Consider the following 25296-nt stretch of genomic DNA (forward strand, 5'->3'; position numbering starts at 1 on the left):
ACTGGAGTCTCCTACAACGCTGGAGGGTAGAAGCAGCATTTTTTCACCTGGGGGGAAACACTTCAAAGGGTTTAGTAAAATCTCTCCTGAGGTAGGTATATACTATGCAGAAAGACTTGTTGTACTTTTTAAAGGGCAAGCTTTGAGAGCTATGAGGATTGTTATCAATGGATATAAACTGGTGTAGCTCCATGATGTTTATTGTTTCCATTGCAAGCAACTCAGTCATGGTTGTGGGCATGAAACTGTTTCTTCTTCCAAAGTGACGCTTACGCAGCCGTTTGTAGCCCACCAGTGAGGAATGGACAATTGTGCATTTTCTATGAAGTGTGTATTTCATTAGAGCTGTGGTCAAAGAAGGGGTTTGGGTTTGGACAGAATAAATAGCTGCAAGTGCTGTGAGAGTTCAGCAATGCAGACACTCCGTCCTGTCCCATCACAAGCCCTGACATCTCTTGCTAGATTTTTGCACAGGAGATGAAAAGCAAAGATTTATCGTTATGCCAAACAGCTCCAACAAAGTCCTCTCTGTTATCAGTGGGACCGGAAAAAAGGTTTAGGAAGCAGAAACGTCTAGGGGAGCATCTATAATATATGGCCAGCTCTGAATAAAAAGAAACAGCAACAAGATGTAAACATTAGGTGCCATTGGGTAACCTGCTGTGGGTGTGGGATAACAGCAGAGAGAGGGGTAAGTTTCCTGGGAATGCCTCCTGCCACCAAGCCAGCCTCCCCCCGTCCTCCAGCGCACACATTTCCCCATCCCTCATCCTTTCTGGAATACCTTTCTTCCAGCCTCATTGTTGTGCAAGTTCATCAGCCTCCGTGCATTCTTTTTGATTTCTCGGGCATCAACAAACCTCCGGGAGAACTCAATGCCGTATCTGATATCCGCAGAGCAGCCTCCCCACTTCCAGCCCTCCTCCTGGTTGTAGTAGCCCTGTTTCTCTCGGTCACAGCCACAATTGCTGAGGTTGCCCTGGCTGCAGGCGGCCGTGACAGCGTGTGCAACCCCGGCAGCAGTAATGGCATAGGTGAACGCAGCCTCCCTGCTTCCTGTGGAGAGAAGCCAAAAGCTGGTGGGTTGGCAGAAAGGCAGCACTTACTAAAGAAAGTACATAAATTATCTACGGCAACAGTGTCAGGCAGCAACGTGAGGAGGGCATAACTACTGAGTGTGTATTTCTCATTCTTATAGAATTACATATTTAAAATATTTGGTTCAGCTGGGCCATATTACCCCAGGTAAGTACCAGCCATATGACAGTGCCACCTAACCTCCCTCACCAGAGGGGAATTTGGCAATGAGTCTGGACAGTGGTGAGGTGAGGCAACACGATTTGTTTTTACACTGTCTAGTCGGGTTTGCAAGCTGAACTTTATCTATTTCAGATGAATAATAAGCGAGTCACTGGTGGCAACACTCACCGGAAAACAATAGTTACCTCTAACCATTGGCACTGCATGGAAAAAGAAAAGCATTCAGACAACATAAAAAATACCAGACCCTTTCAGATGTGTGAGAGGGCTAGGACACAAATGAGGAAGATTAATAATCCACTTTTATAAATGCTTCAGTAGCATCCATTAGTGATGCTGAGTGTAGAGTATTGCAAGAGAGGCCTATAGACACGGGAGCTGGGTAGGTTTTGTTTTCTCTCACTGTAAAGTAGAGGCTACCCCTTTCCCTTGCTGACTTCTCTTGCATCTTAGTTTTGCTGTAATGACCCTTTTCCACTCCTACTCTGACTCAAACCTCTGCATTACCTTGGCTATTGAGCATACAAGGGGTATGGAAGTGCTGCAGCAGCATTATTTCCTCTCCAAAACAAGTAAGATACTATCATGGAAGCACAGTCTTTTTTAGAAAAAAGTCCTTTTAGAAAAAAGTTCTTTTTGTTTTTCTATGATGCCACTAGTTGCCAAGGTTCCTCATTCCCAGTTCCATGTTATAGCTGCTGATACTGAGTATATGAAGAAAGGAAAATAAACCCCCTTTCTTTACTAGACACCGGCTGACTTGCCCGTGGGATGCACATAAGCAAGAAGATACAGAGGCAGAATGAGCAAAAGAGAAGCTACAGCCCATTCATGCTCTCACATGAGACCACATTCTGTCACTGGCTTCATTTAGGGCTGGATCATGACCCTTGGTGTTTTGCTGTTCTTATTTATAACATTTCCCTAAAAGTTCCCTTCTCAGCGCTATCCTCATTTTCATCTGTGCTTTTATCTGGTGATAAACAGACAATCTGGTAATACTGCTGTCAAAGAATAACTGTAAAGAATTTGCAGAAAGTTGCTGAAATGCTTTAATGACCACACACAAAGCTTTAACATCGTTAATAGATTTGGGAAGAAAAAAAACCAAACACATTTTTCAGAGGAGGAAAAGAAAAACACTAAAAACTTAAATGCTATTTTAATTTTTTTTGTTATTTTTAGGATTCACAGATATCATAACTATTCTGGGATGACCAGTGCACAGTGGGGGGGGTTATGTTTTATATTTCTTATATTCATAGATAGCTTCCTGAAAGGTTACACCTCTGCCGGATATGAGAAAGATCCTACAAGAAACAATCATAAACTGTTTTTTGGCACCATTTACTTGTTTCTCCAAAGCAATAAAAAAGAAACTTAAGGTAAGAGAAAAATAAAAGCGTGCTGTGTTCTTCAGGTACCAAGAAGGTTAAACTGACTTGTGTATTATTTGAGTACATCGTGCAATAGAAGGACTGACTTTGCTTTCAGACACAGAAGTGTTTTGTTGAGGTGTACTATGTGTGTAGTCTGGTTCAGTGGTTCCCAAACCGTGGTCTGCAGAACACTGGTGGTCCAGGAGGCGACGGTAAAGGGTTCGCAGCTAATCCGCAGAGCCATATTAAACACTGTTTTTAATAGTGTTTTCAATTAAAAGTTTGATGATAACGATGCCTGGTGGTCCACAAGAAATTCTGAGGGTTGATTGCAATCCAAAAGAGTTTGGGAACCTCTATTCTAGTTCCTAGTGTGTTCTCTAAAAACACCTATCTATATTCACTCCTCTCTTCTTCACCCGCCAGCTGAAGTCAAAGCCAAGACCGTGTTTTAAAATGTATCCTGTTGACTTGCAGGATTTCTTTCTTCATCTCCTTTCAAAAAAAATCTATTCTTATCCTATAAATTGAAAGATTGGAAATATGAGATATAGTGGAAACTACATATATAGATACATTTTCCTTCCTCTTCGGGATGAGGGTAAATGAAAGTGCAAAATCAGACCCAGGAAAATTTTTGAGTTCACACATCTTCGAAACACATGTAGAAACGCTTGTAAACAAGCAGAAACATATTCCTGTCAGGGAACATAGCAATTGGGAGCTACAGTTCAGTAGATCTACTCAGAGATTAACCAGAGAGAGGCTGCTTACATTTTAGGCTCAATGTATTCCACATGTACCCAGAGTGGAACGTAAGCCATTTTATCATGGCCACTGTGCCTGGGACCTGTCTGTGAGTTTTCACACGGCGCTTCCCTTGATCAGTTTTGTAAACCTAAAGAATATCCTGTCTTCATCTGCCTTTTGCTCCCCCTCATTCCAGTGATACCCCTGATTACCTTCAGGAACAGAGGAAAGTATCTTTCCTTCACCCAACTGAGAGCTATAGCAGCGATGGAATTAACTCAAGTCATGGGATAATACCAAATGGAAACCATATTGACTCTCTGAAGAGAGTACTCTTCTGTTTCAATGCAGCTCTAAAATAAGAAGGGCTTGGAAGGAAGACCTGGCTTGAAAATCAGATTCCTTTTGAAAGTTAAGTTGTCCCGCTAAGAATTGTTTTGGGTTTAGTTTTTTTTTTTAACCAGAGGATGTTCCAAAACTTCCCTTGAACTTCAACGTAAGCATTACCTCAGCAGTTCTCTAAAGTCCTAGGATCAGTAGAGTCTATCAGAAAATGCTGATGGGGGAGGGAGGGGAACCTCTGTGCTCAAATAATGTGTCTGCTGTACACAAAGCTTTCCATTAGCATGTCATCACTTGGAATCAGTTCTAAGCAAGCCTTTGTCAGGCAGCTAAAAATATTTAAGTAATGTTTGCTGTGATACCTGAATGGAGAACAATAATCTCATTTTATGGAATTTTCTGAGATTTGAAAAATATTCTTGTTCGGCAACAAAACAGAGACAAGTCTTTCCAGAAATATTTGTGAAATGGAGAAAGATTATAAATAGCAGAAGAATTGGGATTTGACCCAACTTTGAAGCTAGATTTTTCTTTTTCCAGTGACTATCCTGGTCACCTTCTTATTTGGCACTATATATGTTCACTATCTATGTCTCAGAAGAAAAATTCTTGTTTGACTTTTTAATGTTTTCTGCCATGTAGACCAGAATAATTCTGTCAAGATTTTATTTGGGTGGAAAAGACACTTTTTTGTGTGACCCTTGGAATCATCCATTTCCCTCAGAAATGCCTGCTTTGGTGTCAAAGAAGAGAGTTCTGATTTAATTCCCAAAACACAGAATGAATGTTTTCATGAGTAATGTGAATGTTACTCTGTCTGATCTAATAACTGTCTGATCTGATAACTGTCTGATCTGATAACAACTGTCTGATCTAATAACTCCAATAGGAGATTACCACCAGTACTAATTGAAATGAAGCCTTTTGTCATTGGTGAAGGTGCTGAAGGTCACTTCTTGCAATCTGCCAGGCCATGAGAGAAGTCTTGCCTGTGATCTGCTGGTCTGCGTTACTGCCATTTGCTACCGTTCATTTGCATTCTGAAAGCTGTGTTTTAGAAGTTCTCTAATACCCAGCAATGCAAGCGGTTGCTGCTCAGACAGATATTGGATCACTGCTTCCTAAAATGATTGATTCCTGGCAGGTAAGGTGAGAAGAGACTATTTATTTGTCATTGGAGTTGTGAAGCAGCCTATACTTTACCCCTAATTCAGATGTCACCTCTGACTAAGTTTTAGACTGCTAACTGAGCACTAAACTTCATATGGTCTGATGTGGAAATTATTACAAGTTCCATAATTGCTGTAGTTTACTACATTCTAGCATGCACACATTCAGCAGCATATTCTCAGCATGTAACCACAATCAGCTGAGACTCATATGCTATATATATATATATATATATATATATATATATTGATCATTCAGCTGTGAGTGCAGGGTTAAAGATTTAACTGTTTTCTAGTTATTAGCAAAACATCTATTTTTCTGAGTAACTGGATGAGAATATTACTATTCCACACATCATTCTGAAATGTCTTATGTCAGCAGCTAGATGAATGAGTGCCACTGAATGTCAGCCATTAGAACTGTAATTTAACTTAAAGTATTAAACTGTAGAATATACATTGTTTAGCCAGTAATTTGGTAAATCTTGGATCAACAATGATAGAGAAAAATACTACACGCTGCTGTTAAACAAAACAAACTCTTCATGTCCTTACACCATCTGTACACACCAGATTGATTATATGACACAATACAATATAGGTCAGTGGTAAGAAGAAACGAACCATGGCAGAAGTTTGATTTTTTTGCCAAACCTATCTTTTTCAACAAGTCTTCTTTTGCAAGTGAAAGCTGAGGACACATAGAGTTTTTTACTGGCAAAAGACAATAAATACACTAGGTGAGTAAACTAAAACTCAGACAACAGCACGCCAAGTAGGGCTGGATGAAGACTTTTACAAAGTTTAGTTCCTTTGTAACTTTGCATTTTATTCAACACACTCATTAGCAATTCTCAAGGAAAATAGTACAGGCTCTTCTCTTTGGGTTCGATCCAAGGGCAATAGAAGTCAGTGAGAGTTTTCTCACTGTCTGGAGCAGATCCTTTCCCTGTTTGCATTTTCAGTGTAATTAATTTGGGGCTTCTTGGTTTATAATATAAAAGCAGGGATTGGTTTAATTTCTCTATCCCTGTAATTTACTACACCCAGTGCTGCATGTCAGAATTACAGACCACTGAAATCACTTTGTACAAGCAGAAAAAAACATCATAGAAAAACAGGGTTGGCAGGAACCTCAGGAGGGTCTCTAGTCCATCCCTCAACCCTAACATAGGCTAATAACACAGGTGTCCTTCACAACAGCTTTTTGTTTTTTCTGTTCTGAAAGGGGATTCCACAATCTATTGCAGTGCCTCAGGACCCCTGTTGGTACACATTTTACCAATATTAACCTGAAACTGTCTTTCTGAACGCAAACCCACTGCTTCTTCCTCTACACTAAGAACTGATTGCTCCCTTCTTCTAGCAGCAGCCTTTAAATATTTTAAGTCTTCCACCCCTTTCTAGACGTGTTCCATCGTCAGTCCTTGCAGAGCAGTTTCAGGAGCTCTGATCCTTCCCGCTGCTCTCCGTGGGCTTTCCCAACGGGCTGGCCTGTGCCTTGCGGTGCGGTGCCGGAGACACGGCGGGGAGCTCCAGCTGAGGCCTTGCCTGCTCGGGGCCGGAGCAGAAGGAGCACTTCACATGTCTCACATACTACACTCCTGTTTACTCATGCCAGCATGGTGTTTTCACAGCAGCAGGATATTTTTGACTCTTATTCAGTTTGAGGTCGTCTTCTGTGCAGCTGCTATCACACCAGATGTTTCCCATCTTGCATTTGTGCAGCTGATTATTCCCACGTATAGATCCCCGTGTATTTGTCTTTTGGATTTGCCTCCTCTTTCTTTTTTTTTTTTTTTCTTTTCATTTTCTTCTTTTCCAGATCATTTCTGCATGATCATTTTCAATTTTGACCCCAACTTCCTCCAACTTTCTTACAGTCCCTCCCAGCCTGACATAATTTGTAAATTCAATGTGCACAGTTTATTGCCTTGGTCAAGCCAAGAGTACAATACTGACTGGTACCAGATCCAGCACAGATCACAAAGGAAACCCAGTTAGTACATCCTTCCATTTTGATAACTACCCTCCAAGTATGATTTCCAGATAGTACGTGCCCATTCGGTTAGCTTTTCCTTAGTTTTCTTATGAGAATGTCATATAAAGCAGTGTCAAAAGCTTCACTTAAGTCCAAGATATATGGTATAAACTGCTGCTTCTCTGACTCTGAGGCCCTGGGTGGCAAAAGAAGGAAATTAGATTGGTTTAACAGTATTTGTTCTTGACAGATCCTTGTTGACTGTTAGTCATCTCCTTGTTCTCAGTTATGAGCTTACAAATGTGTTTTTGTTCCCATATTTTTTCATTTACTGAAGTTAAGCTGATTGGTCCTATAATTCCTTTCTTTTTTTCTTTTAGACAAAGGCAATACATTTGTCTTTTCAATTCTTCTTAATTAGAGTTCTCCACAACTTTTCAGCGCTAATGTCTGTCAGGGCTAATGGGTCTAAAATGGCTTCATTAAATGTTCTGAGATGAGGGACAGCTAACTGGAAAGCATTCAGCCTGTACAAATACTTCCCTCTACCTAATGCTGAGATTGTATTTCTCTGTCAATGATATTAGTTCTATAACTATCTGCTCACCATTGACCTTTTTGGTGAAGGCTGATGCAAGAAGTACTTGACCTTCTTGACATTATCCTTGGTTTACACTCTCCTTGGGGATCCACTCCACTGAGTAGTGGGCCAGCTATTTTCTTCATTTTCCACTCATTGACAAAGTACCGACTGAATGATTACTGTGTAGCCTGTTGTCAAAAAAACAGATATAGTCATCTGTGGTCGTGAGGTTCTTCTTGTAGCACCTGTGCTCAGAAGTGCTCTTGAATTATGAACCTAGTGCAGATTGAATACCTGTTACTCTGGCAGGACCTTCTGGTCAAATCTGGTGCAGTCTTCCAATAGCCACGTTGGTAATGTTCTTTTTACAGTATTTATTCATTTCCCATTTCCCCCCTAAAAATCTTTTTTTGTCTATTAGAGTTTAATTAAAATAGTCTTGTTTAATTTTGCTTATCCAGATAGAGCTAGAGCAGGAGTTGCACATGATTTCATCATCTTCTTCCTAGACTGCTCATGATGTCTATTTCCAATTACACGTGGTTGGGACAAATATTGGAGATTTCAAAGCTGAGAACGTGTAGTGCTGTGACATAATATTTTATTTACAGATTCTTCTCTTATTCAGCGTTTTTCATCTCTAGACTCCCACTAAGCTTTTATGGGAGGTGCCAGAATTTTGGCCATCAGTCTAGAATCACTCTGTCAACTGGATTGTTTTCTGTTGCTCATGTGGGTTTGTCAAATTTTCTTTTAGAATGGGCTGTACATGAGACAGATTTATTGCACACTTGCCTTTATGCAGCTCCTTGCTGTCACTATTTATATACTTTTGGAAGTATGTCTATTAAAAAGAGCTGTTTACTATGCCTCTGCTTTTCACATTTTTTCAAGTATTTTTCCAATTTCATGGTTATTTTCTAAAGACTTGGTGGTACTTTCTGCAGGGGTTTCTGTAATGAGGCTTCTAACAATTTACGGGGTTTTTTAACTTAATTTACCCCCTAAACATATTCAGTGAACTCCTGGCAACTGTAAACAATAGTCAGCATTTCTCTTCCAAAGTGAGCATAATTCTGTTGTGTTTTTTACTGTCTTTTGGCAGCACGTCCCTTGGTGGAGTTTTCTGGGACGGCTCCTGAGAGGTTAGTGAGTTAGCTGTGATCTCTGGGAAGATGTTTAGAAATGCCCAGAGAAATACGAAATTTTTGGTCTCTCCCCTGTAAAACTATATTTGTTGTAGCAAATATTTCTTACTAACTCAGCCCTAACAAACAATCTGTATCTCATTCTTACAGAAAATGGGGAAATTAAGTTTTGATCCCAAAGCACCACTGCTTGGTTTTGTCAAGGTTTAATCAGAACACGGTGCTAAGCACTCATATAAAGAATGCACAAGAGCATGGCTTGAGAAATGCACAGTGCACAAAGCATGAGGGGTTAGTTCTCAGATACACTGTACCATTGAGAAAAGCCTGTGCAGTGTCACAGCCGGCTGTGTTTTCACAATGCTACTGCTAATACTGCCAAAGTAGCATGTGGGAAGCAAGAGCTGGAGCAGAGACATCGTCTCCTGCCTGTGTTCTCTTCTGGACCTTCTGACGTCCCATTGTGGGACTTAATGATTCCCTGCTGAATGTTTGGTGCTTTTTCTTTTCAACGATAACTAGTGGTTTGATATATCATAAGATGTGAAAGCTCAGCTGGAGACATCTTGCAGAGTACGGGGGTTTAAAAAAGTTCTTTGCACCCCTTGTCAGAAAGCACGGATTCCTGGAGGCATCTCAGAGAAACTGGGTCCTAAAGTATGCTAATGTCCTTAAATTAAATGGGGCTATGAGGAACCAGATGTTGTTACATATTCTATTCTATTCTATTCTATTCTATTCTATTCTATTCTATTCTATTCTATTCTATTCTATTCTATTAATTCAACTGCCTCAATCTATTCACGGTGACAGTTCTTATCTGTAGGATTTGCCAATGCATTACGATCTCTTTTTTTTTAAGGGCATTTCACATGGAGAAATAAAAACAACATTTAAGAAAAAGGGAAGGGAATCTATAGCTATGTGGGCATGTATTTTTCTTTTTTTTTTTTTTTAGGTTCGCTCTTGATAGTGTTCTTGCACTACAATATGGCCTGTTAAAGGTTTCTGAGATACCTGTGTGATGCTCAGCAAAGGAAATAATGTCCACTCTGATTTAAGAAATAAAAAGTATGCTTGCCACACCATCAAAAAAAAAACCCAAAACCCAGCAGAAAAGAAGCCACCACTATGAACCTGTCAGGGAAATGGAGGACAGTGCTACCACATTTTTAAAGTAAAATGATTTTCACGTCAGCTTCATGCTCAATTTGGTAAGATACAACAGCAGGGTAGGTTGCTACCAAACCATTTCAGTCCCTGAGACTTTCATGTGTGTGGATTCTATAGGCTTGAGCCTTTAGTGAATGAATCAGTTCAGAATGGCTGTTCTCCTTGGTTGTCAATAGAGGATCCTTTCAACCTAAATTATTCTGATTTTGTGATTATATTTGACTTTTCTATGGGCCCAATTTCACAAATACTCTGTCATCCCTACTATCGTGCTCATGAATATTAAGAAGTCATCACCCTGCAGAATCAGACCTTTTCAGTGGACTCTCTGTTGGGTCAGTATTTTAACTAACTCATTTAAATCATTTCAGTGGCCTGATATAAATAAATCGTGTTGAAGAACAGCTCTCTAAAAGTAAATCTGCACTGCCATTTGCATGAAGTCATCTTTTCCTGTATCATCTTGTGTCACTTCTAACCTAGATAACAAATCCCTGAGGGCAGTGGTCATGTCTGTATTCTTTTGTAAATCACGGTGCACACCTGTGTTTTGCTGTAGAAACATGTTAAATAATAACACCTTTTAAAGGGTTGACTGAATTATCAGCAGTTGTAAGCACTAAGATCCTATACCTGGGCATGTCAGAGTGTCTGTGGGTGGGTGTCTCTGTGTGCGAATGTCTGTGTACGTTGCAGATGAAATTTCAGCTCTTGCTTCAGAATTTCTTGGGGCGGTTTAATTGAGCCATGAATGTTACCTCAAAATATTGCGCAGAGCCTATTATTGGGGCAGTACCACTTTGCCATAATTATTGAATTACAGGTATACTAAGTGATACCCAGCTGGAATTGGTGTTAGACACAAATCTGGTTATGCAAGAGGTAGTTCTTGCCTTAAGTGTCTTTCAGCTGGAGAGGGCAACAGAAGAGAGATACTATCACCTCTCTTTCACAGGGACACAAGGAGGTTAAGACGTTTATCCATATGGCAGAAGGACCTGTAAGAGAAGAAGCTGTCCTCTTGTTGGATTCTCTTTGTGGGAAGGCCACAGAGGAATTTAGCTGTAGACTTCTCAACCGACAACTGAAGCACAAATTCAACCCTGTTTTCAGGGAGGATGTCCATGCAGCTGCATGGTGGGACAGGAGAGCTCCAAGAAAGAAGCAGCAGCTCCTGGGACTGGATCTTCTCTGCTCTGCTCTTCCACATACTGTTCTAGCACAGTATGGAACTGGTCACCTAATGCCAGAGCCATAAAGGGGTTTGGACACAGCAGTGCTCAGTATCACCATGCCTGCCAGAGAAATACACAGCACTGGGAGTCCACTGCTAACGTTCTGCACTCACACCTCCTCACATGCCACACCTGCATAGCATTAGATCCACATCCTTCCTTGACTTCTAATTTGAAAAAATAACTAATTCAAGTGTCTTGCCAAAAGTTTTGCTGAGGTTGTATCTGCTTTTGTTTCAGAGGTGCTAAATGTTTCTATGTCCCCATTTGGAGTCGATAATATTTCTTGACTACTTGGTAAGACTTGTGCAACTTTAAGCAAGGTCTTAAAAGATGGCTGCTTCTATTTGTCAACACAGACTTTTTTTCTCGAACGCACTTCTTATGTTAGCCAACACAATTGTTTGATATATATGTATATATGTATTAATCTAGAAACTCCCTTTTGGAACTACATACAAAGCAAGCGCAGTAGCAAGCAAGCCCAGCCCAAGACATTTTGCAGGTATGAGGTACTGTTTTCAGATTAGACACCAATGTTTACTGTATACAAAATTAATTACATCTATAGGGCAACAGCTAGGCACCTAGTGCTAAATCTGCAAAGGGATGCTAGTTCTAAAACCTGTCTTTTAGATGTTCTTCCACCTAGTATTTTCCATGTGGCCAGGACAGGAATCCAGCCTTACCAAGCACCGAGAGAGCAGACACCAAAAAAGCAAGACTTCCAGAAGCTGTCAAGCTGTATAGGGAACTCCAAAGCTGGGAGCAGAAAATGCAAAGAAAGGGTGAAAGTCTAAACTGATCCCATCAGAGAGTTAAGCCAGATTTCCCTTCACAGTGAGCCTTTCCAACTATGCTGGCAGCAGTCATCTGAGTGTAATTGCTGAGGGTATATAGTGGTTTTAGAAAAGGAGATCCCACCCTTAACATATTCCACTATCAGTCCATTATCCTGTTTTATATTCTGACTGGAGAAAAAAGATTTCATTACGTTAAAGGCCAGATTACTTTGTCGGTTTCACTGATTAGGATAAAAATATTCTACTGAACATAATATAACTTCTTCTAGTGTATTTTTCTAGTTTGTTTCAGAGTATCGTTTAACTTGATTCTATCAAGTACAGAATTAGGATGATTTTATATAAAATAAAGTACTAATTCTTCTTAGTCATGACATTTGTAAAATAAGGTTTATGAAGTGCAGCAGCATCTTTTATTAAACTGAATCACATACACTAAGCATCTACTTGGTCTAGACAGGATCTAATAAATAAATATTTATTTAAATTATTTGTCAGATTTCCAATCTAAATCCAGAGAAATATCATAAAATGGCATAACCATCTGTCACGTTATAGCTTTCAGTGCAACAGCAATACAAGAGGAGTATTATGTCAAATAACTATGAAATAATGACATCTAGAAATACCTTGATATACACACCCTTCTGTGGTAATAGCAATGAATGTGGAGGAAGTGCTGCCCAAGCTCAGAAATGGAGACAGACAGGCTGGGGGCTCTGAAAAGCATTTCAGACTACTGGTCATGGAGAAAGAGCTCTTGCGTGCCTGGGATAGCACTTTTCAGGCACAGAAATTGTTATGCTTCATCTTGTCCAGTGACTCTGCTCTTCAAGGTGGCCCTAAGATATTCTTCAAAAGTGTGTAGGCATAGACAAAAGACTGTTTCCTATGCTTGACAAAAAAGGAAGAATAATTTGTATCAAATAGTGTACCAGAATGTTGCCTTTTTCTGTAAAATTCTGCACCGGAATGTAGCAGAGAGGTTCTTGTTGCATTTGCTGGGAATTGCTGTTGGATTGTCTCCTGGAGGATAATTCTGCATATTGTTCTTTAAGGTTGTCCTACAAATCTGTTGCTGACATAAATTCCTGGCATGTTTTCTGATGACAGGCAGGACACCTTAGAAGACCAACTCAATATGTCAAATTTCACAAGCAAATCTGTACCGTGAGCACTATCACCACTTGTGACTCACCATTCATCCTTTAGGTGTGTGGGCCTTAATGTGTTTCTCTGGTGCATTCTTGGCAAGGTGGGGTTTGACAGGTGAGATGCAGAGAGTCTTGATGTGGCTGTTTAGGATGTTACCACTCCCTTGATAACTCCCATGGCAGCAGAAGGACCGTGCCTCATTGGCTTTAGCTTACAGTCCAGCCCAAACCAGCCCTTCCTTGGTGGTTGCAGCAGAAAGGCTGTGTTTGCAGATCATCAGGATGAGCCTGCATTCTGCTCTGCTAATTCTGCTGCAGAGATCACATCTTCCAGGCGTAGGGCAAGCAGCTGGGCAGTAACCCCATAAGTCACTGGAGTCCCCTGTCAGAACTCATCTTTCGTGGAAAGCAAATGAGAAAGTTCTGGTGAAAGGGCTGAGTTGAAAGTTGCTTTTGAATTTGCTTAAATATTTTCCAAATGCTCTTACACTCCTTGTGTGTCTGCATTCACATTTCTGATACATTTGACTTGCCTGACAATCCTTCTGGGAGGAGAGCTAGTACAAGTAATGATGGCTATGCTTCTTGGTGTTTAAAGGGTCTTTGCCTGGTAGTCAAGTTTGTAACCCCAGTGAACAAGACATGGCACAAATCACACATATGAAAGAGATTTAAGAGAGTAAAGAGCTCAGAGGGTTTTGGATAAATACACAAAATTTAGATTCTAGTCCAAACCTCTCTGGTTTGCAAAATGAGTCTGGAAGCATCACAAGAGCAAAGTCTTTTTTTTTCAGCTCTGGAGTTTCTGGTCCTGACAGGAGTTGGGGATTGACAAGATTCACTTAAACAAGGAAGAATCATATGAATCTGCTCAGGACTCAAGAAAGCTCCTGAATCAGTGTTTAACCTGAACCTGTTCAGCTAACCCTATCAGTCAGGTTGTCTTATCTAGTAGGTTAGTGGTCAATATTTATTATTTGTGTTGTGTTAAGTTTGTGTTTTGCTAGGTACTGAGCAAGCTCGCCCTAAAATGCTGATCCACACCTGCAAGAGTTTGACAAACGGGTGGATGCTGGCCCTGTGAGTTAGCTGCCCTTTCAGCTGAAAAAAAAGTTATGAGGATAAAAAGATCAAATTTCTAGCCCACAAAGAGCTTCCATTGTTTTTAAGTGCGATATCCTAGAACTGAAGGATGAGTTTTAAACAAAGATGAGAAGCAAAATCTGTAGGTTTTTAAGATACTCCAGCTTCAGACCAGGATCCAAGCTTTGTGACCAGGAAAGGAGAGACAAGACCCTTTCTGCAGTATAAATATAAGAGTATTTAAATAGAGTGGCATTAACACCAGTCTTCAAGATGCTGCTTACGTAAAAGTACTTCTGAAAAAGGCTAGCAAGTGTCTCTACTGCAAATCCACCATTAAAACGAGATATGGGTCTCATTAAATAATCTTTTCAGCCCCCTGCTTTGTAGCAGCCCATTTCCAGATCTGAACTTTGAAGCTGACCCCTGTCTTTGTGATGGGCCAAACCAAAAGCCAGATCTGAACACCACTGAACTCTGGGAAAGTTCAAATCTATCGTTTGTGGTTCAGGTTGAGCTCTAATTAAAACAGAGCAGTTAGAAAGGCAAATGTCTTAAAACCAAAACAAAACAAATGTTTCACGTGAAAAGTCTTGCATTAGGCTATATGGTACCAAGTAGTGTTTTTGTCTATCACATGATGTCATGTTCCTCTGGCTAACGCAAACTGACAGCATGCACATGCTGCTACATGAGATATTCCATGCAGACACTTTGAATTTAACTTCGAGCAGGACACAGTATTCACAGAAATACTTCATGCTGTGCAAAAACACATCAGTAATCTTACTGCCACTCAAATTTGAGGGTAGTCTGCTGCCTTTCAAACTTTCCATACCCATCCCTAGTAGTACAGTAGTCCAGGGTCTTTTAAAAATCAGTGTCTTGCCTTCTTTGAGCGAAGCTTATGCCTGATTATGTCAGCAGTATGTGGAATATTGCCACTAATCCCTGAAAACAAACAAGAAAGTGGTGCTGCAGAAACTTCAGTTGTGTAAGAGGGCAGGGAAATCCCAGCTAACTCCCCTGCTAAGAGCTTCTGTTTATACTGTAGTTAATACTACAGTGTCTGTGATAAAGCAACATGGTTGATCAATGGACAAGGGAAAAGCAAACAAAAGGGAAGGGAACTCAGTTTCAGCATTACTGAACTGCCAAAGTGAAAGAAAATGGGAGAAAGCAAGGAGAAAAAGAAAGAGAAGGAGGGGAAAAGTGTTCAAGCCCCATCGCTGGTGTCAGGATGTCACTGTGCACCAGTAGGTAGAAAAAGAGGGTCCTAGGCAGGAAGATTTACTCGAAGAATCACAGCACACATCCAGCAAGCGTACCGTAAGTAACCAGCAGTTACTCTCCCTGTGGGCTTTATTCTCTCTCTTTTATGTTACATGTAAGTACTGAACATTTCCTCTTTGTGAAATTTGAGTTTAGGCTCTTTGTGGACAACTGCCTAAAGCTTCCAAACTTGCTTCTTATGCAGACTAAGCTAATAAACTTACCAGGCCTATTCTGCTGAGAGTTTTTAGTATGGTCTTTTTTCAGGCCTGGACTTGCTTTCTAGAAGACCAAATCCCTCCACGACATTTCTGTCCTTTGCTTACTGTTTGGATAAGAAGACTTTTAACACCAACCATTTTAGTTTGAGGAACCCAGAGTACTTCACAAATGTTTAAGTGGAGGTTAGTCCACATTAATTAAGCTTTTCAATTCCCCACTGAAATTAGTCATCTTTAGTGTCCACACTGCAAAATATGAAGTGACTTGCCCAAGGTCAGAAGAAAAGTATATGGCACAGCTGGGAACAGAGTCCAAGTCCATTATCTCCTGATCCATGCTTTAACCATAAAATGATAGTTCTCACATTGAACTAGGAGCCACAGGGTATGTGAAAAATTATAGGAAGGGAATTGTATTGAGCTTGTTGAGGTGACGCCTTCTTCTTGGCTTGGACAAAGAGAATGAAAAATCATTTTGTCCATTCTGAATGAGTACTTCTCAGGTTAAAGACTATTCAAATGTTTTCACTTTTTGCTCAGAGGAAATTTTCAGTTCAGACATGTCTTTACTGGTCAAGCTGTAATTAAACAAACAACCTTTCTAAATTTCTAATTAATCATTCTCTAGCAATATATTAAATTCTATTTACAGCATCCTTTAAAACATACCAAAACAATAGAAAGCAGTAAAAGACATACCTATGCAAAAAAAATGAAAGACTCACAATATTTTCTTCTGCATCAATTTTGTAATGTTCATGAAAGAGGATTGCCAGGAACCTATGTATTACTTTAGAATTTTCTTTAAAGCAAGAAGTACAGCAGAATGTGAAGAGACACCTACTCGTGTCCTACATATGATAATGCATTGATTTACAGCAAATCTAGTTGAAAGATTCACATGCTCTTGTGACATTGTGAGAAATATGGCAGAAATTGTATGCTTATCGCCTTGTGCTAAGCTTTCTCTTGAGTATGGAGTACCACAAGCGCTTAGGAACAAGAAGCAGTTAGAGAATAAAAAATGCTTCACTGTTTAGGAAAGTTCACCACCTTTGCTATGCAGTTAATAAAATATCCCATGTGTTTTCTCCTGGGATACTGGCATTGGCAGTTTTACAAAATACTGACTTAGACATCAAGACTGTCTTTTGGAGATGCCCTGACCTCAGCCTTCTCCCAGCTACCTACCATTAATAGCCAGGACTAGCCCAACTTAATGAAAGAGCAATGCACAGCTGCTCCGTGCTGATCACTTCTGATTTTGGAGCCTGCTCGTTGCCATTCACCGTTACCAATTTTTCCTGCTCCTGGCCCATCTCTCTTTCTTTCCTTCTCCCTTTACATGCATTCATAGATCTGCTACACTCTTTCCCACTTCCTCATGTCCCTAGCCAGGCAGTTGAAAGGCTTCCATCACGGAGATTGAAAACACACTCCATATTAAATGTAACAGAATAGTATGACCGGCAGGTCCATGTTTCAAACACATTCAATTTATATCACAGCTGAGAATAAACAGCAGGGGAAGCAACTTGATGGGTTGCTGGAAGCTGTGGCTACCCTTTCTTGTGGAACATGTCTCTGTCACTTGCTAAATAGGTGCACCATCTGGTGGTAATTTTGGACTCCCACTTGTTCTTAAATTTCCAAATAGCAGCAGTGGTTATGCCTGTGGTCGCGGCATTTTTTTTTTTTTTTTTTTTTTTTTTTTTTTGCCAGTATCTGTCTGAAAGTCCTCGGCTAAGACAACTTTTTCAGGTACTACTGGTGAATAAGTACCAAGAATAACTAGGACTTTAAATGAAGATCAAGTTTCCATGTCTATGCGGGGCAAGCAGGTATGACTTTATGAGAGGACCGCATGGTCCCCTGAGAAACATACATGGAGAGGTGGAAAAATTTCATAGACAAACAAAAATTAGATATTAACAAGCTTGATACCTAATTAGGGAGCCTAAGCTCCCAGGATAGTCAACAGGGACCTCCAAACAGTCATGCAGTCAAATTAAGATCCAAATCACCCTCTGGAAGTGCTTCTCTCTCTTCTTTGACCATACAAGGAATACAGGCTGACTAGGTTCCTATCTTAGACATCTCATGCAAATGCCTGGAGCTATGTGGTATGAAACTGGGCCAAAGAAAAGAAGAGAGGAAGGGGCTCCCCATTTTTCTGTCTTTGTTGTCTGAAGCCCTTTAGTTCAGCAAAAGAGACAGAAACCGCTGCTACCTCTTGTGCCGTTCCCCTCAGAAACTGCAAGGTTGCACTGACCATGTCAGATGGGACTTTGCATGGACACCTCTTCTGAACAGGATGGGTGGAGGCTGAATCAGACAGAGAACAAGTTTCCATGTTATCATAAGGAAATGAGTGAAGAGGGAAAAATAAATCATGATTCATGAGTAAACTTTTTTCATTTTAGCAATTCGAATAGATCTTTCCAGTCTACAGCAATTCAGTCCGTGTGTGTGGAGCTTCTATCTAGAGATAGAAGTGTCTTCTCCAAGGGCACCAGTGAGCTTTCTGTGGTGAGAGCAGATTACTTAGAGACTCCTCAGCAACAAAAGGTCACTTTTTACACCGACACTGTTTAAGTCTTAGGAATCATCTTTCTTTCACAATCCCAGAAATTGGAGATTGAACCTCTTCAGTGGAGAGACCATTATAGATAGCAACGGATTCCGCTTTGACTAAAAGTTGTCTCCTAGATCCACTTCAATCCTAGGGCCAAATCTGATCAAAAATGGATAGGTGTGACAGTTTTTACTAGTTGAGGGTCCCATCGTCAGCTTGATCTTGCATGCTGGCTGTCACTCTGACTTCTGTATTCTGCAAACTACTCGGGCATGCATTTAAAGTGAAACACTTCCAAAGCATCTTTAATAGGGCTTTAAACAGTTTAAAGTTAAGCACATATTGGGTAAACAGAGCACGACTAAAGTTGTTGGCCAGTTTGAATCCTGAGAGCTACCTTAGCACTAGCATGCTAGATTCATTTTTTCAAGCCTCCAAATAATAAAGGATATAGTCCTCTTTCTTGCTTGATTTATTTCTTTCATTTTAATTTGACTCTTATGTCAGTAACAATAATATACTTCACACTTATGGACATACAATACGTCAGTAAGAAACAAGCTACAGTCATGGGTAATTTAATTCAGTGCTAAAAAGTCATGCACGATACTCAAGAAGGAAATTTTGTCAATTTGAAAATAAGGTATTTGTCAGATGTAATATTTTGGAATACGCCAGCCACTTCATTAGAAAAAGAAATTGCTCGTGACTGGAGGCAAGACAGCAAACTGCACGGATCGGTGCTCTAACCCTGAATGCTGAAACATTTGTTTGCAAACCAAAATGTACAGATCAATGACTGCTGTGTTTTTTGTAATGTTTGTAAATGCCTCTCTGTGCATTTCAAGCTTTTCAATTTAGAAACAGATGGTTTACCAAACAGAATGTATCCCAAAGAACAGAGGAGGAAAGGGAGGGATGCTGCTACACATGTAACTCTGAAGTCTAATGTTATGTTTAGCCTGTCCTGCTTGATGTAGAGGTTGAACTAGATGACCAAACCTATCATCTGTAATTCTAGGGAAGAGATTTTGACAACATAGTTAACCGCAGTAGTAAAGCTCAAGGAATCTCCAAAGTCATTAGAACCCCGAGTTATTACAGGATCGCATACTGGCAGGTTAGCTGCCGTCCCACGCTACCTGTCATCTTACGTAAAGAACTTTCTTTGCAGTGGCAAGATTTGGCAGCATCTGCCTGTTTGCAAAGTTGCTCTGCACTTAAAAAATCAGATGTAGTAAGGTTGATTTCCATTTAACTAATTAGGTTTTAGCTGAGTCCCTGCTATGGAATTCAGCTCCACTTTGAACTTCTGCTCGTGCCCAAAAGCCAGGAGACTTTTTAGTGGCTGTAAGATCCTGGCTCTGGTGAAAGCAGTGGCAAAATTTCTACTGACAGCAATAGCACCAGAATTTGGTCCCTGTCATTTTGGATTAAGCCCAGCACCACTTTATTTAACTTTAAATGTTATTTGCCTTCCTGTTTTAAGCATGCATTACGTTGTAACTCACTGATCAATGGGACTGGGACACTGGAAGTAACTAATTGAGTCAGCATGTTCTGGATCATTTGTAGCCAGCAATTTTATTACGAAGTGACATGAAAAAAAATTATGTTAAAGGAGCATTAACGTTCCAAGTGAGGCACTCAGAAGTAAGGAATTGCCAAACTTAATGCTGTTAAGCAAAGTTAGCCCTGTTGTGTCCAAATTTTGGTACAGTATTCAATTAAATAACAGCCTAGAATTTGCATATTATCTTTTCCACAGGACCTCTGACTCACTCGTCCCAAGGCAGACCAGACAAGTGACATGGAAAATTTTATCCTGAGTAGCTAAAGATGAAGTTAAAAGCAAGAGAAAAGGAGGATTTTTTTTCTGGCCAGTGCTGAGCAGGAGAAGATCAGAGTTACAGGTCATTACAGACTCTGCCTGTAAGGCCACATTATACATAACAGTACCCTTTTCCACTACAGCTAATTACATATTTATTAGGATGATTGCAGAATGCCAAAAACCACAAGTACCCACCCCTTTCCAAAAAAATGTTTCTTTTCCATACCGACATTTAAATGGAGCTATTCCATTTAATAAAAAACGGGTCCATTTAGTTTTGAACCATTGAAACAAAATATTAAACTGCATCCCATGTCAGTCCGTTGTTTTTTGAGAGACCTGAGGTTTAAGGTCACAGGAAGAGAGTGTGTTATGCTACGTGATGTCTCTTATCAAGCTGTGTGGTGTGTTACGGAACTATATAGCTTAGAATACATACAGAAGCATGCGAGAGCAGAGCCCATGTGATATGGAGACTTGAGTCTCCCCAGTTACAGTTGCCTACACCAATTTACATCAATGCACTTAACTAATTTAAATTAAGTGCACTAACAAACCAAACTGGAGTTGTTCAGAGTCAAGTATATCAGTGTATTCTAGTTTGAAAATGTCTACAGAAAAACATCTGTTCCAAGAAAATCTTCATTTTTATATGTAAAAATGGAATGAAACAGAAGTTTAAAAAGTTAGGACTTCCCTCGGGATGGAAATTCCAGATTTCATTCAAGTCAACATCTACCATTTCTCATCCAGCTGCAAGCCATGCAGAGTTCATGAAGTAATTGTATTAACATATTAGTGTTTAAAATAAGGATGTCTGCCTTTTAAAGCAAGCCTGCTGCCAAAGAGGTAAATATTTAAATGGCAACAATAACATTTTAATTTAAGAGAACTTGTACTTTTCCTCAAACTCATGACCCTTGAGGGAAAAGAAAACTCAACTGAGCTACACCTGAACTAGACAGTAGTACCTTACAAAAAGACTAGGGAGTAGAAAATTGGGAAATACAAAAATTTGTCTGTTCATGATTGGAAATTATTGTATGCTACCGATTATATATGCTAGACATTCTTTTTATAGGGAGACAAAGAAAAAGACAGAGATGATAAAATTAAATGTAGCAAAATGACATTTTTTCTAGTAAAGTCAAAATTTGTTACTGTCGACTCATAATTTACAAATGGTACTGTCCACTCACGTTTATCTTTTCACCTATGATTTACACTGTGTTTTGAAAACATTACTAAAGCCTCACCAGATCTTTATGAGACTCTGGCATTAAGGAACTTTTAAAGCATAAACAAATTATCACCCACAAATTTTCAAATTGATTCACTAAGCTGGGAATCATCCGTCCTCTCAAAATAGGATGTTTCCTTAATACAACAGTACTTCCTTAGAATAGAAAGGTATTATTTCTCTAAAAACCTCCAAGTGACAGAAACCTACAAAAATGAAGAAGAGTCTGAACCTACCACTCTCACAATAGGCTGTCTCCTCAGTTAAAATAATATAAATTCTTAGCACAGTAGTTGTTTCATAACTTTTTTACCAGTCCTTCCCAACCTCAGCTACCGCCAGCTGGGAGGTTTATTTTCTTATTCTGGTTTGGGTTACTGTCTTGCTTTGCTACTTGTGATAGTAAAAAGCTTATCCATCCTTCTACAGTCAGAAAGTACGAGCTGCTTGAATCAGCTCCTTAATTTCCTCCAAAGATGATAATGCAAACTAAAATAGCCTTCTCACTTACTTTACCTTGTAACTACTTATCACAGCTTTTTGACAGTGCTTGGCTTTCCATCAAGATGAATTGCATTGAAAAAAACTGTCCGTGTAAGGCAGCTTGCATGCCTTATAGCAGTTACTGCCTGTAGGGTAACTAATATATGTGCGTGGGTCTTCAGGTGGAATAGCCCAGCTTTGTTCCAGAATGGCCTTTCTAGTATTGCAAGGCAACTTGTGGGATAGTCACTGACATAACCGAAATCCTTCTGCAATATTATATATCTAATAAGCTAGAACAAATATACTGAATATCCTAAAGGTTAAGGAGATTTTTGTTTCTCCGTCCAGCAGCATGTCAGTTGTGAAAAGAAATGCGCTGAGACATTTTAAGAGAAAGCTTTGCAATGAGTATTTGTGGTGTGATAAATCTGTCCTACAAAATGAGCACACTGAGGGCGTCCTCAGATTTTGGGGTTTTTTTCCTCTTTACCAGCTGCCTCTGCCTGCCTGCCTGTCAGTTACCCAGCCAGTATGGGTGGTGGTTTACTATGCAGGTCTTGTTATTTTTTTTAATTCAGCCTAATAATGAGAAAACTCTTTCTCTAAATAACCAAGAATTATACATCTTGTTATACACCTCTGTGCTTCTATTAAAAACTACCCTTGCGTAAGTGACAGCTCATTAAATTTGTTAATTTTATTTTGCTAATGCCATTTATAGATATAATGCTATATTGCTAATGGTATTTATTGCTAATGGTATTTATAGCATCTGTTAGTTTAACTAAATCACACTTGCCAATGCAATGCCTCCACAGGCCATTTTGTGACAGGGACGTTGGCAGCCGCTCCAAGGTAGCCGTGTGGGTAATAAAGACCCAGTTTGTACCGGTCCTGTGTGGTCTTCTGGAAGATGCACACAGTCCTAGTACAGATTTCAGCTGATTGAATGCATCCTGTGCACCTCTCTCCTGGCATCCCAGGCAGCCAGCTGTGCTAGGACTTGAAAGCTGATGCCATCTCCTGAGAAGCCACCTCTCAAAGTGACATGCTTTTTACCATATCCTAGCACCAGCACAGACATCCAGTTCAAATTACTGAAAACAAGTTTCCTTCTGAGCAGTTGCTTAAACACTCAAAGGACATTGTTGTCTGGGACCGTGCTATATGACAACAACAAAAAACCAGAAATTTTTCTGCATTAAGTCCAAAAACCACTGTGTAATTGAGGTTCACAATAACTGACAGATGCCTAAACCAATCATAGCACCTACTGCTATGACAATGATTGCTGCCTTTCCATCGGTGAAGTGTGTACCCTGCTCTGTATCACATTTAAAATAATCTAATTCCAACTCATTTTCCCCCTCCAAATTGTTTCCAGCTGTATGATTCCTTTCTTTCCCCCATATTGTTTTTATTGGATATAACGCAAGTCCGTAAAGATAGATTTTCCCATAATAAATACACAGATGTTAGAATAATAAACATACAGTCAACCTGATATATGAATATTACTAAGCATTAGTAAATATATAACTAACGACATAAATTGATTAAAAAATCAGAAAATGAAAACATAAAGTAACAGAGAAAGAAATGGCAGGAGGAAAGAAAGGCAAAAAGTGAGATAGAAATGTACTTACTTTAGGAAAACTATCTGGATTCATTTATGGTTCCTTTTATTGATTTGCTGATAGCATTAAAGCACAAGTATGGTTGTAAAGCATTCCTAAGAATGCCGCGTGTCTTCATGTCTTGCAAGTTTTCTGCTCGTACTGAAAGTCAAGCTTTCCAAGTTGGCCAACTCATACCATACTAGATACTACTGTGCTAGATTAATGTATCTGCTTGGATGTGAATTTCCATTTTCGGAGAATCATGAGCCTCTCTACTCCTCCCATTTTTGGTAGGAGGTTTTTTATGAACATTTGGCATCTCGGTTAAACCACCATCATAGCCCAGAATAAAAATGACTGGATTCATATGTGAGCCTGAATCCAAATTTAATTAAGCCTATATATGGCCTGAACCAAGAATAATTTACTGACTGACACCCCCTCAGCATGTATAATAAGATGCCAACCATTTCTCCATGATGTCATCACTTTTTCGTGCCCAATTCCCATGTCCTTTCAGGCCTGCAACTAAAACACTGGGATCCAATGTGGACTTAGTTACCTGTTTCCAGTGCAAATACAGAAAGAATCACTTTTTTTTTTTTTTTTTTTAATGAGTATCTGTCCTTCAGAAGATGTTGCCTTCCCTTCCTTAATCTTCTGTTTGAAATTTTGCTGTCTTCTTAAGCAGTTTATGTGGGCATGTGTATATAACCGTGACATTCAACTTTATTTTCTGACTCTCAAAATAACTTGTAAAGTCTTCCTCACCTGTGAGTTAACAAAATCCATGCACAGATTTTGTTAGTCTTTAAAATTGTAGTTTCTGTCCCATCCCTCCCCCTTTCTGCCTGGAGAGTGCACCAAAAGTTGAGTGAATGTGTAGCGATAGGAAGCTTCTTAAAATTATGTTCTTCTCTTAAACGTCCCATGGTAACCTGGGCTTTAACCTCCCTTCAGATGCATCCTTTCAAGGTGCCAGAAATCTACAGACCAATACAAAAGGTCAGAGATTTTTTTAAAAAACTTCAGAACTCCCTTGGGTTTTGCCTATTTCTTGATTCTTCCCTGACGAGTGTATCAATGATATATCCAAATGAATACTAATCATGATCATTATCCACATCACGAGTCTGACAAAGGAGATGTCTACAGATTACTTTTGATATTTTAAAAGCTATATTTCTCAAAACACCTCATTTTTTGCCCTGGATTTAGCACTGATAAGAGCAGTCTGTTTATAAACACTTCAATCTGGAGAATTCCAGCAGAAATGGTCAATACACGAAGAATTAGCCAGAATAATCCACTTTCAAAGAACAACAGTAGGTTTGACTTCTGTTATTGATTCTGACTCCATACTTCAGAGGCTGTACTGCTTAGTTTTTGCTTGGACTCACTTGCTTTCAACTGTTACTAATGATCTGTAACTTTTAGAGGTACCTGCATGATAGATTGCTCCAACCATCATTTGGGGAAATAGAGACCAATCCTTAGTGCTGGAGCATTTTTGCATCAATAACTTGAGAGGACCAGAGGCTATACCCTTCCAGATCAGAGTCCTTGCCTTCAAAAAATTAGGACAATTATCTTTCATCAAAGGTTATCAATAATAACAATTGATATATCATTAACCAATTAATTTGTGGATCCATTTGCTAAAGAGGTAATCTTTAAAGAGGTAATTTGTTAAAGAGGTTTGCAGCAAGAGGAATGAGTGGAGAGTGCAAAAGATGATTTTGTGAGACACCGGCATGAAAACTAGGGATGAGTGCAGGAAGGTGACAAATACATGTACAGGGACAGGATGAGTAAAGTGAGTGTAGTAGTTACTTTTCTTTGGGGTTGGCATGACTATGGAAAAGTTCCCAGCTATAAATATACCAAAAAAAGCTATACACAATGCTTGGCTAATTCATCCCATGCTACATCCTTTGTTCATGCTACTAATTTGGATTTCTCCATCACATTTTATCTCTGGCTGCTATA

At 39.6% G+C, this 25296-nt stretch overlaps 1 protein-coding gene across 1 annotated transcript in view; it reads right to left on the reverse strand.

Moving 5' to 3' along the window:
* WNT7B (Wnt family member 7B) overlaps positions 1-25296 on the reverse strand; it is an 89717-nt gene that overhangs the window by 13689 nt on the left and 50732 nt on the right. Inside the window, exon 3 of the mRNA XM_074825630.1 lies at positions 785-1056. Coding sequence (XP_074681731.1) covers positions 785-1056 — 272 coding nt within the window. The remainder of the gene's footprint in view (positions 1-784; positions 1057-25296) is intronic.

Source organism: Strix aluco, chromosome 5 (assembly GCF_031877795.1).
Source record: "Strix aluco isolate bStrAlu1 chromosome 5, bStrAlu1.hap1, whole genome shotgun sequence".
NCBI lineage: Eukaryota > Metazoa > Chordata > Aves > Strigiformes > Strigidae > Strix > Strix aluco.